The 13,208-nt window shown below is 37.8% G+C and overlaps 1 protein-coding gene across 1 annotated transcript; it reads left to right on the forward strand.

Moving 5' to 3' along the window:
- Positions 1 to 10,340: 10,340 nt before the first annotated feature.
- On the forward strand, positions 10,341 to 12,162 carry LOC103502746 (uncharacterized). Its single transcript, XM_008466808.1, has 3 exons — positions 10,341 to 10,877; positions 10,971 to 11,702; positions 11,821 to 12,162. Exons 1-3 carry the CDS (start codon positions 10,341 to 10,343, stop codon positions 12,160 to 12,162), a joined length of 1,611 nt encoding a protein of 536 aa, XP_008465030.1.
- Positions 12,163 to 13,208: the final 1,046 nt, after the last annotated feature.

Consider the following 13,208-nt stretch of genomic DNA (forward strand, 5'->3'; position numbering starts at 1 on the left):
TGGTATTTGGAATTGAGTGGAGAATCTTTGAATTAAAGGCCTATATTTATATCTAGTTTATTACAAAGTTCGATGCACGTAACATAAATATATTTTTTATCTTTTTATTTTATAATAATAATTTTTTATGGTTAATTTTAATAAATATAACAATACCCATCAAATATTTACAAAAAAGCAAAAGTTCACGAAGTTGGTACAATATTTTCATAAATTTTATATTTGTCCTTAAATATTGAGACGATTCGTTATTTCTCTTTCTTCTTCTTCTTTTCGATTTATTTATTTTTTCTTTCAGATTTCTTCATCTACTCTTTTATATTTTCTTTACTCTATTTTTAAACGATTCAATTATTTTGTTTAAATCTCTTATTTCATCTCCATCGCTTTTCGGCAAGACTCTTTGAAGTAGTTCATCTTTCTCATATTCGAGAATATCAAGATTGTTAGTAAATGGTCCCACTTCCTTTATTTTGTTTGTTATCACGTTAAGTTAAATACATATATAAATATTGTTGAAGTGTAGTTTATGTCACACCCCTCCTGGAGCACCTGCTGTCTTAGTCCGAAAGACGGCGTGAAGCCAACAGACATCGTCTTCTCTAACGATCCCTGCTGACCCTACTGAACGTTAAGCCCAATAAACATACCAATCTTAGATATAGAATATTCAACATGGAACACCACACAGAGGAAACCACGAAAACCTTCCCAACATACATAAGATGCAGCCCTGACATCACTTTGTTTGTAAAATAACCTGATATAAACATCACGACCAAAACCTATACAACTAGAGTTTTATGACCACGACCTCCAGTACGATATTATTTAAACCTTACAAAACATTTCAACATGAACAGACTCAAAATACAACTCCAACCACGTACTGAGGTTTGATTCGGAACTTTCAGCAGACGTTAGCAGTGTATCAGGCACCGGGAGCTCAATCTCTATCTGAAACGTGAGAAACATTTTGAAAAGAATGAGCTACGAGGCCCAGTGAGTGACTAAATTTAAAACTCTAAATACGGACGTCGAAACATGTGATAAACCTTTAGACGTATAAATATGTTCAAACAAAGCATTTAACATAAACGTGTAATAAATAAGGCTTTCTAAAATATCTTCCAAGTTCATCATAAAAAAAAAATCTAACAAAGCATAACAAGTACATCAAACGTTTTAACTAACATAACCGATCTACGTGGTGTAGGACACGCCCAGTACAACCAACATTTACTAGTCCTACGATGTGGTGGGACCCGTCCGGTGTCAAGGGCATAATTGTCCAAGGTATTATTTACCGATGGCTGTATGCCCGAATACCCTCAAATCACTTTATATTTATGTCTTGAAAGTAGTTTAGGTTAATTCTTTCGTTTAGGTGTCGCCGAGTCACAGTGTGACATTTCGGCTTTTTCATATGCAAGCCTGCCAAGGCCAAAATTCTCAATATGTACTATAGGGGGTACATGAATAGTCTGACACCCGCCCAAGCCTTGTCGCACTCTTTGCATGCTGAGTTATTTTTCTTGCAATTGACAGTCTTCAATGCTTTCTTTATGACGTTTTCAACTATTTATTTTCTCTCTCCCGTTTTATAAAAACATTTTCCCAAGAACGGGGAGGGAGGCTACGTCATACCGTGAGTTTGTCTGCGGATTCTGATTTTCGACCGGCTGACTTGCTGATTGAGCTAAGCAAGTGCCGCACAATCGTGTTGAGAAGTTACGATTGTGACATCTGGCACTCCCATCGTCTTTGTCGTAGCGGGGCCTGCCCAGCACTCACGACAGCATCGTCGTCATGGAGTACATCAATGTGGACAACGGAAATATAACCTGTGTGCATACGGTACCATATAGCCTCAGGCTCAATATCTTAGTCATGTAATCAATGGAAAGCTCCGAAGTCACATGAAAACATTTAAACATGCCTTTTTATCGTCATCTTTTGTAAAACTCAAGTTTATTCAGTTTTCTCGTGAAAAACTTTAAATCATTATACAATATTTGCTAACACATGCTTTACTTTAAAAGATATTGTTTCAACTACTTTTCATTAAGCCATTAGCCACGTGCTCGAATATAACCCTCATTAGAAAATCTAAGCTCAAAACTCATGTTTGAAACCGTTCACAAAAACATGTATCATTCATAGAAAAACATGTAAAACATGTAATTATGAACAATTGTTTAATAACATTTTAGAAATTGTTTTGTCACTCACAGTCTTATCTAGTTCTCCGGTTTGTAGACTCGGCCTATTTCCTCTTAGCTTGTCAACAACCAAAACCGAGCATTAGAATCATAGATAGATTTTGTCCTTCCATGCTCATGAATTTCTAAACAATTAGATTAAGAATCACATTACAACCCACATTTCCAGATTTTCTAGATTCGATATCCTAACTTCCAACACCCATAACTTCCTCAAAACGTAACCAAAATTAATGAAATACACATAAAAATATTAATTCTCGAACACTCTACAACTTACCTGAAGAAAGGAAAACGAGCTTCTCAACCAATTCGTCCAAAATTGCCCCGAACACAGACAATACAGAATTCGAGGTTCTCTACCACTCCTTATCTATCTCCTACAATTAACCCCACTTAAAGTCATTTTTGGCTCACAAAATCTTCATGAACGTTGTAGGACATTGAATAAACTTTCTAACCATACCAAATAGAGCTTCTGATTCGACTTATGCACTTCCAGAATACTCAAAGCATCAGAGAACACCAGAAATCCTTCTGGTTTGCTCGAAATTCCTGTGCTCTGTTTTCCATTTCGAAAATCATTAACTTCTCATACTATTCAGCTCAAGCTTCCTTCATGAAATTTGTTAGAAAATAAACTAACTTTCAAGAAAATAAAACCTCACCTCTTAGTTCTTTCTAGATAGCTCAAACCGAACAAAACAACCAGAGGTTGACAGTTGCACCCAGATTCTGCAATGGCTGGCTTTGCAGGAACTTTTTCCTATCTTTTTCAACCTCAAACCACGAAATTCTTCTTCTTCTTCTTCCTTTACTCTCTCCTCAAAGTGCTCTAAATGTTTGGATGGAAAATGATGGAGGAAAGAAATGAAATTAGGCTGAAAAAACAAATGGGCTTGCGGTGGTGGGCTTGCTGTCCAATTCCACTTCCTTTCTTTTCTCTTTTTTTTTCTTCTTTTAGCTTAGTAATCCAAACTATGATGACAAGAGAAAATGATCCTAGGGAAATCTCGGGTTTACAACTTACCTCTCCCTTATGAAATTTCGTCCTCGAAATTTAGAAGTCCTTAGGTGAAGAGTGTTGGGTAACTCCTCCTCATTTGATCTTCTGATTCTCAGGTTGCCTCCTCTATTCCATGATGTCTCCAAAGAACTTTCACGAGCCGGATCGTTTTGTTCCTCAAAACTTGCTCCTTCCTGTCGAGAATCTAAACTGCTTCCTCTCTATAACTGAAGTCTTCTTTTAGTTCAATTGGTTGTACTTGCAACACTTGTAATGGATCTGAAATATATTTCCTCAACATGGACACATGAAAAAACATCATGTATTCAAGCGAGTTCCGCTGGCAATTCAAGTCTATAGGCTGCTGGTCCAACTCGTTCTATTATTTGGTACGGACCAATATATCTAGGACTTAACTTACCTTTCCTCTCAAAACGAAGAACACCCCTCCACGGAGATAACTTTAAGAAAACTTGTTCTCCAATCTGGAACTCTAAGTCTCTTCGTCGGTTACCTGCATAGCTCTTCTGTCGATCCTGAGCTATTTTTAGATTTTCCCTAATCAACTTAATATTTTCTGACGTAACTTGTACTAACTCAGGACCACTAGCTTTCGTTCTCCCACTTCGTTCCAGCACACAGGAGTCCTGCATGGTCTGCCATACAAAGCCTCAAATGGTGCCATGCCGATACTAAACTGGTAGCTGTTATTATAAGCGAACTCCATAAGTGATAAGTGGGTATCCCAATTTCCCTTAAACTGAAGGACACATGCTCTCAACATTTCTTCTAAGGTTTGGATGGTCCTCTCTGACTGACCATCTGTCTGGGGATGGAACGCGGTACTGAACTTCAACTTTGTTCCCATTGCTTTTTGCACACTAGGCCAAAACTTAGAAGTAAACCTCGGGTCCCTATCTGAAACTATGAACACTAAGCACTCCATATTGACTCACAATCCTGTCGACGTATAACTTAGCTAGCTGATCTAGTGTAGGCGTCGCTTTAATCGGTATAAACCGCGCTGTCTTGGTGAGTCTATCTACTATTACCCATATACCATCATATCTTCTAGATGTACAGGGTAATCTAAACAGAAAATCCATGGTAATATGCTCCCACTTCCACTCTGGCACTGGCAGGGGACTAAGGAGTCCTTCTGGCCTCTACCTCACTGGTTTAACCTGTTGACAGATCAAACATCTATCGACATATTCAACTATCTCTCGCTTCATACCAGACCACCAATAAGTCTTCTTCAGAGTTCTATACATCTTGGTGCTTCCTGGATGCATAGCGTAAGCTGAATTAAGAACTTTCAGCAGACGTTGGCAGTGTATCAGCCACCGGAAGCTCAATCTCTACCTAAAAAGTGGGAAACATTTGAAAAGAATGAGCTACGAGGCCCAGTGAGTGACTAAATTTAAAACTCTAAATACGGACGTCGAAACATGTGATAAACCTTTAGACGTATAAATATGTTCAAACAAAGCCTTTAACATAAACGTGTAATAAATAAGGCTTTCTAAAATATCTTCTAAGTTCATCATAAAAAAAAATTTAACAAAGCATAACAAGTACATTAAACGTTTTAACTAACATGACCGATCTACGTGGTGTAGAGCACGCCCAGTACAACCAACGTTTACTAGTCCTATGATGTAGTGGGGCCCGTCCGACACTCCCATCATCTTTGTCGTAGTGGGGCCCGCCCAGCACTCACGACAGCATCGTCGTCATGGAGTACACTCAATGTCGAAAACGGAAATATAACCTGTATGCACACAGTACCATATAGCCTCAGGCTCAATATCTCAGTCATGTAATCAATGGAAAGCTCCGCGAAGTCACATGAAAACATTTAAGCATGCCTGTTTATTGTTATCTTTTGTAAAACTCAAGTTTATTCAGTTTGCTCGTGAAAAAATTTAAATCGTTATACAATATTTGCTAACACAGGCTTTACTTTAAAAGATATCGTTTCAACTACTTTTCATTAAGCCATTAGCCATTAAAAAGTCTAGTTATTACGTATATTATTAGTTGCAGTCGTAACTGAAGGGTCCTTGATTATCTTTTACTGTTTTTTATTTGGTATTAGAGCGGGTTGAAAGATCATGGAGATAATCAGAGAAGGACCATCTGCATCTCGTCCTCCTGTTTTAGATGGTAAAAACTACTCATATTGGAAACCTCAGATGATCTTCTTCATTAAGACGTTAGATGGAAAAGCTTGGAGAGCTCTTGTGGCTGGTTATGATCCTCCTATGATTACCGCGAATGGTGTCTCAGTTCCAAAACTTGAAGTTGATTGGACCGATGCTGAAGAGCAAGCTTCTGTTGGAAACGCCAGAGCTCGTAACGCAATATTTAATGGTGTTGACCTAAACATTTTCAAGTTAATAAATTCCTGCAGTACAGCCAAAGAAGCTTGGAAAACCTTGGAGGTAGCATATGAAGGTACCTCCAAAGTAAAGATCTCAAGACTACAGCTGATAACATCTAAGTTTGAGGCATTGAGAATGACCGAGGATGAATCAGTGTGTGATTACAATAAGAGAGTTCTTGAAATCGCAAATGAATCTCTGCTGCTCGGTGAAAAGATACCTGATTCTAAGATAGTTCGGAAAGTTCTTCGATCTTTGCCCAGAAAATTTGATATGAAAGTTACTGCGATTGAGGAAGCTCATGATATTACAACGCTGAAACTTGATGAATTGTTTGGTTCGTTGCTTACGTTTGAGATGGCAATTGCTGATAGAGAAAGTAAGAAAGGCTCATTGCTTTTAATCTACACATGTAAACGAGGAGGCTGATTGTGATACTGAAGCAAACATGGATGAGTCAATACCTTTATTAACTAAACAATTCACAAACGCCCTTCGAAATTTAAAAAATCTGAATGCCACAGGTATGAATGTTCAAACTTCTAATCAGTATCAAAGAAGAAATGATGATGGTCCTACTAGGAGAAACAATGAAAATTCTGATAGAAGAAGTGATGGTTATCTTAAGAAAAAGGAAGGTGACAGAAAGATTTTTAAGTGTAGAGAATGTGGAGGAGTTGGTCATTATCAGGTAGAATGTCCCATATTCCTGAGAAAATAGATGAAAAACTTTCGTGTCACACTGTCAGATGAATAATCTGTTGATAGTAAAGATGATGATGGCAACATAAATGCTTTCGCAATACGAATTACTGATGAGAACACCGATGATGATAGTGAATGTTCGGTAGAAAGTAAAAATGATGAATTGTCAATTGAGAAGCTTGAAACTCTATGGAAAGAAGATTGTGAAGCAAGGGCAATACAAAAGGAAAGGATCCAAGATCATTTAGAAGAAAATGAAGGGTTGATGTCTGTAATATCTTCTCTAAAGCTAAAAATTGAGAGAGGTTCAGAATGAGAATGATCACATTTTAAAATCCGTTAAAATGCTAAATTCAGGAACGGAGAATCTAGATTCAATACTAAAAGCTGGACATAATGGCTCTTATAGATATGGGTTGGGATTTGTGGCCTCTGCAAGTAGTTCTAAAACTACATCAGAAATCAAATTTGTCCCTGCCTCAATGAGAGTTGAATATGACACGATTCATACAGAGACTGGCATCAGGACTTTAGTTAAATCTCTTGGGAGAACTTGTTACTATTGTAGTCGAAAAGGTCATATCAGGTCATTTTGTTATAAATTAAGGCAAGACCAGTTACGTCAACAGAAACACTGAAATAGAAGTCGTGCTCAACCTCGCATAGTTTGGAGAATTAAATCTACTGAAAGATGAAAGATTGCCTTTACATCCGTTCAGACTACAGATGATGTGTGGTACTTTGATAGTGGGTGCTCCAAACATATGACTGGAAACAGATCCTACTTTACGAACTTAAACGACTGTGTCACCAGACATGTTACCTTTGGTGATGGTGCAAAAGGAAAAATTATAGCTAAAGGTAACATAGACAAAGATGATCTACCACGACTGAACGATGTTAGGTATGTGGATAGACTAAAAGTAAACTTGATCAATATAAGTCAACGATGTGATCAAGGTTACAAAGTCAGTTTTGATGATATTGGTTGGTTGTCATGAATAAAGAAAATCAAATTTGTATGAGTGGTAAACGACAAGCTGATAATTGCTACCATTGGAATTCAAATATGTCTGACACCTGTCAGTTGATAATATCCGATCAAACATGGCTATGGCACAGAAAGCTAGGGCATGTCAGCATGAGAGGATTGGAAAAAGTTATTAAAAATAAAGCAGTTGTCAGAATTTATGATTTAGACGTAAATGGAAACTTCTTCTGTGGAGACTATCAAATTGGCAAGCAGACAAGGTCTACTCATAAAAGTTTGAAAGAATGTTATACCAATAGAGTCTTGGAACAAATATGGATCTCATGGGTCCAATGCAAACAGAAAGTCTTGAAGGTAAGAGGTATGTACTAGTTGTTGTTGATGATTACTCAAGATACACTTAGGTTAGAGAAAACAGATACGGTTGGAATATGCAAAAATCTGTGTTTTAAGCTACAACGTGAAAAAGGAAAGAAGATAACAAGAATCCGAAGTGACCATGGTAAAGAATTTGATAATGAAGGCTTTAACAGTTTTTGTCTGTTAGAAGGAATACACCTTAAGTTTTCTGCACCGATAACTCCTCAACAAAATGGTGTAGTAGAAAGAAAGAACAGGACATTATAAGAAATGGCTCGTGTTATGATACATGCCAAAAATTTACCTCTATGTTTTTGGACAGAAGCTGTAAATACTGCCTCTCACATTCATAACAGAGTAACTATTAGAACTGGAACGATTGTTACTCTTTTTGAACTTTGGAAAGAGAGAAAACCAAATGTCAAATACTTCCATGTGTTTGGAAGTACATGTTATATCTTAACTGACCGAGAATACCGTCAGAAATGGGATGCAAGGTCGGAACAAGGAATCTTTCTCGGGTACTCTCAGAACAGTCGGGCCTATAGAGTCTACAATAACAGATCCAACAGTGTTATGGAAACAATCAATGTAGTTATAAATGATCTCGATTATGCTATCAAACAGATGAATGATGAGAAAGATAAGACTTCAAACATGTCTGAAGTAAGAACTACGAGTACTTTGGAAGAGTCTAAAGCTGATAATTCATCCGTCGGTCTAGACAAAAGTTTGCAAAAATCATCAGAAGAAGTTATCAATAAAAAATCAGAACTAATTCCTTCAGCTCATGTAAAGAAAAATCATCCAGCAAGCTCTATCATAGGTGATCCATCAGCTGGATGCAGACCAGAAGGAAAGATAAGATTGACTATTTGAATATGGTTGCTGATTTGTGTTATATTTCCACCATTGAACTTTCGACTGTTGACTCTGCTCTCAAGGATGATTATTGGTTAAATGCTATGCAAGAGAAGCTACTGCAGTTTAGACGAAACAATGTCTGGACGTTAGTCTCAAAGCCAGAAGGTGTAAACGTTATTGGCACCAAATGGATATTTAAAAATAAGACTGATGAAACTGGATGTGTGACGAAAAATAAAGCCAAATTAGTAGTTCAAGGGTATACTCAAGTTGAAGGTGTTGACTTTGATGAAACGTTTGCTCCTATTGCTCGACTTAAAGCCATTCGACTTTTACTGGGTATATCATGCATACAGAAATTTAAATTGTATCAGATAGATGTAAAGAGTGCCTTTTTAAATGGGTACTTGAATGAGGAGGTTTATGTTGCTCAACCAAAAGGTTTTGTAGATTCCAAGCACCCGAAGCATGTGTATAAGCTCAACAAAGCCTTATATGGACTAAAGCAAGCTCCGAGAGCTTGGTATGATCAACTAACTGTATAGAGAGGTAGAGGATATTCCAAAGGAGAAATTGACAAGACCTTGTTCATACACAGGAAATCTGACCAACTGTTGGTGGCTCAAATTTATGTATATGAAATCATTTTTGGAGGATTTCCTTAGGATCTAGTAAATAACTTCATTAATATTATGCAGTCAGAATTCGAAATGAGCATGGTTGAAGAGCTTTCATGCTTTTTGCGACTTCAAATTAAGCAAAAGAATGATGGCATTTTCATATCTCAAGAAAAGTATGCCAGTAGTATGGTCAGAACAGGCTCAAAATAAGCGGACTCCAGCTGTGACTCATGTTAAACTTACAAAAGACATTGAAGGTGCTGAAGTTGATCATAAACTTTACAGGAGTATAGTATGTAGCCTATTATACTTAACAGCAAGTCGACCGGACATAGCTTATGTTGTGGGAATGTGTTCGTTATCAGGCAGATCCCCGTATCACTCACCTAGAAGTTGTTAAACGAATTCTCAAATATGTTCATGGGACCAGTGACTATGGAATGATGTATTCCTATGATACAACTTCCACTTTAGTTGGATATTGTGATGCTGACTGGGCAGGTTCAGCTGATTATCGTAAAAGTACGTCTGGAGGTTGCTTCTTTTTGGGAAACAATTTAATCTCTTGGTTAAGTAAGAAGCAAAACTGTGTTTCTTTTATCTACACCTGAAGCTGAATATATAGCTGCAGGTAGTGGTTGTACACAATTAATTTGGATGAAAAACATGCTGCATGAATATAGCTTTGATCAGGACACTATGACGTTGTATTGTGACAATATGAGTGCAATTGAGATATCTAAGAATCTTGTTCAACATAGTCGAACTAAGCATATTGATATAAGACACCACTTTATTCGAGAACTAGTTGAAGACAAAGTAATCAAGCTTGATCATATTCGTTCAAATTGACAATTAGTCGATATCTTCACTAAACCCCTAGATGCTACCTTATTTGAATACTTACATGCTAGTTTAGGTGTTTGTCGCACTTAACTTCGTGATGAGCAATAAAGACAGTGCATGTTTCCACGTTTCAAATATTTAAAGTTTTCAGCGCCGTTTTCGAAGTAAATGGAGGTCTTTTCAACTGATGGAGTTCTTCTTTTCATTAATGGATGTTTAATTTCAGATTATTTGAATTTTATTCTGGCTATTTAAACTAAGATCATCTTAAGTTGTTCCACATTCTGGAGTTGATACATCAGTTGAAATGTTTCATCGGTTACTCGAATTGTATTCATCATGGTGAATACTCACAAGGGGTCTTATGTGCCTAAGCAGTCTGAAGATGCACCTAATGCCATCACTTCTTCGCCTTCTCCAGTACATCATGTAAAGGTCAAAGGTCGCCGTTTCAAAAGCACTCCTCCCCGAAAACGCTATCGGCTTCCATATGAGAAAGTGCAGGGAGAGGCTACCAGTAAGTTGCAGGAGTCTTTACGTTCTAAGGCGGTGTCTGAAGTCGGGGAGTCTGCTGCTCCTGTTTCTCCTGCTGTGCATGCATATCGAGCTTCTGAGGCCACTGTATCAGATATGGATTCAGATTATCAGGATAATGTTCCGTTAATCCATTTGTTAAATAAACCCTCAAAGCCAGTTACAGCCGAGAGGCTCCCTTCTGATCCCCCAGGTTCCATTCACTCTCAAGAGAGCTCATCAACCGAAGGGGTATTCATTCCAACTCCAGGAGACCCTCGACGCTCACCAGCTATATCTTCAGGCCATTCTTCCTCTGTTCATCCTTCTCGATCGAAACTACATACTTCGCAACCGGATGCGGTGCCTGCACATATTCCTGAAATCGCTACTTCTACACGTGAGGAACAGACTGATGGTTCTCAAAATGATGATCAGTGTGCTTCTTTTAACTAGACTGAGATACCTCCTGAAGACATTCCTCCTCCTACTGATGATCCCATAGCACCATCTTCTGAAGGAAGGCAAGAGTCTCTTAAAAGTCCTAAACCCCCGAAAAGAAAAACTCAACAAGCTAGGAGAAATGTTACCACAAAAACTGACAGAAAGAAAATCCCTGCAAATGTTCCATCTGTTCCCATTGATGGAATTTCTTTTCATCACGAGGAAAGCGTTCAATACTGGAAGTTTGTGATGCAAAAGAGAATTGTCGATGAGGTAAATATATCTGACAAACACCAATCCTGCATGAGTATCATGGACCTTATCCATAAGGCTGGTTTGGAAAAAACTATCTCAGATGTTGGTCCTTTTTATCCCCAATTAATTAGAGAATTTATCGTCAATCTGCCTAATGAGTTTAATAATCCTAGTAGTGCTGACTATCAGACGGTGCACATTACTGGGTTCAAATTTGTGATTTCACTTGCTGTGATAGATGGTTTTCTTGGAAATACTATTTATATTGACTGCTCTCCATCATGTTCTACTACTGAGGTTCTAGCTACTGTCTTATCTGGAGGGACCTTGTCCACATGGCCTATGAATGGAATCCCTGCAGCTGCTCTCAACGTCAAGTATGCCATTCTGCATAAGATTGGCATTGTCAATTGGTTCCCTTCCTCACATGCCTCAAGCATATCTGCTGCCTTAGGTACATTCTTGTATCAAATTTACAATGATGATAAAGTAAATACGAGTGCCTTAATTTACAATCAATTGTTGAGGCATGTTGGGTCGTTTTGGGTTAAGGTTCCCATTGCTTTTTCGAGGTTGTTCTCCAGTCTGCTATTTCACCTAAATGAAGCGGTGCTTACTGCATCTGATGCTCTTGGATCCTGAACCTAAGACAATTGCACTTAGCTACAGACTCTTTCAAGGCAGTCATGTGCCTGATATTGACCATGATGTGCATCCAACTCGAGGCCCACGTATTTTTGACACTACTGACTGGGATGAATCTGCTGAAGGCTTCTATGTGGATCGTGAGTTAGCTACCCGCATTATTAATTCCTTGACTACTGAATCTCGTGCACTGACTAACTCCATCACTCTGTTGTCTGAACGTCGATTAGAGGTTGATGCTCTCATTCGACATTTGAAGTCTTCGGCACCATCTACTAGTCGTCAGCAGCCACCATCTGGTTAATGTCATTACTTTTCAGGTTCAAAGGGGGAGTGAATGTACTAAGGTAAATATTGTGGGATGTTTTTGTTTTTGATGGTTTTGGGCAGAAATGGATAATGTTCTTGCCCTATTCTTTTGGTGACTGTAGTTTTCTTTTGTGACAGATGTAGTTTGATAAAATCCTCTTTTGTCTCCTAAATTGAAATATCTTCTGAATGGAATGACATCTGTCTTACTAAGAACTGACGGCTGCCAATGAATGAAATGACTCTGTAGTACTGCTGTGGTTAAACCAGAAAAGAAATTCCTTTTAGACAAAAGGGGGAGTTTGTTGAAGTGTAGTTTGTCTAAAAGAATATTTTTTAAATTAAAAGAGAAGATATATTTAAGAGAAGATAATCAATGAATATTTGATTCTCCTATATTTATGGAATCCCTCTATTTATCTCCAAGATATAAAATAAGTTCCTCTTCTTTAGGGATCTTATATTTTTAGAAGATACAAGTTGGGTTATATATGTTCTCTGAAGAGGATTGAAATGTGTGCGAAAAGATAAAAAAAAAAAAAAGGAGCTTGGGTGCTGATTACGAATATTGAACTTCCGATTGGAGATTGAAGCGGCTGCGACTGAAATGAAAGGTAGTTTATAACTTCTTGAGCAACATGACAACCTAAAGCAGAGTTTTGAGGATGAGTAATATACATAATGAGACTATGATTAGTTTGATTAATGACTGAGTCACGGATACATTCAGGGGGAGCCTGACCATCAGACTCTGTCGACGGGAGTCTTCTATATTCCAGGAGGAGCTTGGAGTTAGATGTTAATTCACAAGTCATATAGTTATAGTATTGGGAAGTATACTTAAGCTATACTGATGTTTTGATGTTTATGGTGACTATTAATAAAATTACTCTTCTGAGCTGTGCGCAGCTCCCCAGACGTAGGCAATATTGGCTGAACTGGGTTACCAAAGTCTCATGTGTTATTCTCTTCTGCTGTCTCACTAGTTATTACGTATATTATTAGCTGCAGTCATAACTGAATGGTCCTTGATTATCTTTT

This window comes from Cucumis melo, chromosome 2 (assembly GCF_025177605.1).
Source record: "Cucumis melo cultivar AY chromosome 2, USDA_Cmelo_AY_1.0, whole genome shotgun sequence".
NCBI lineage: Eukaryota > Viridiplantae > Streptophyta > Magnoliopsida > Cucurbitales > Cucurbitaceae > Cucumis > Cucumis melo.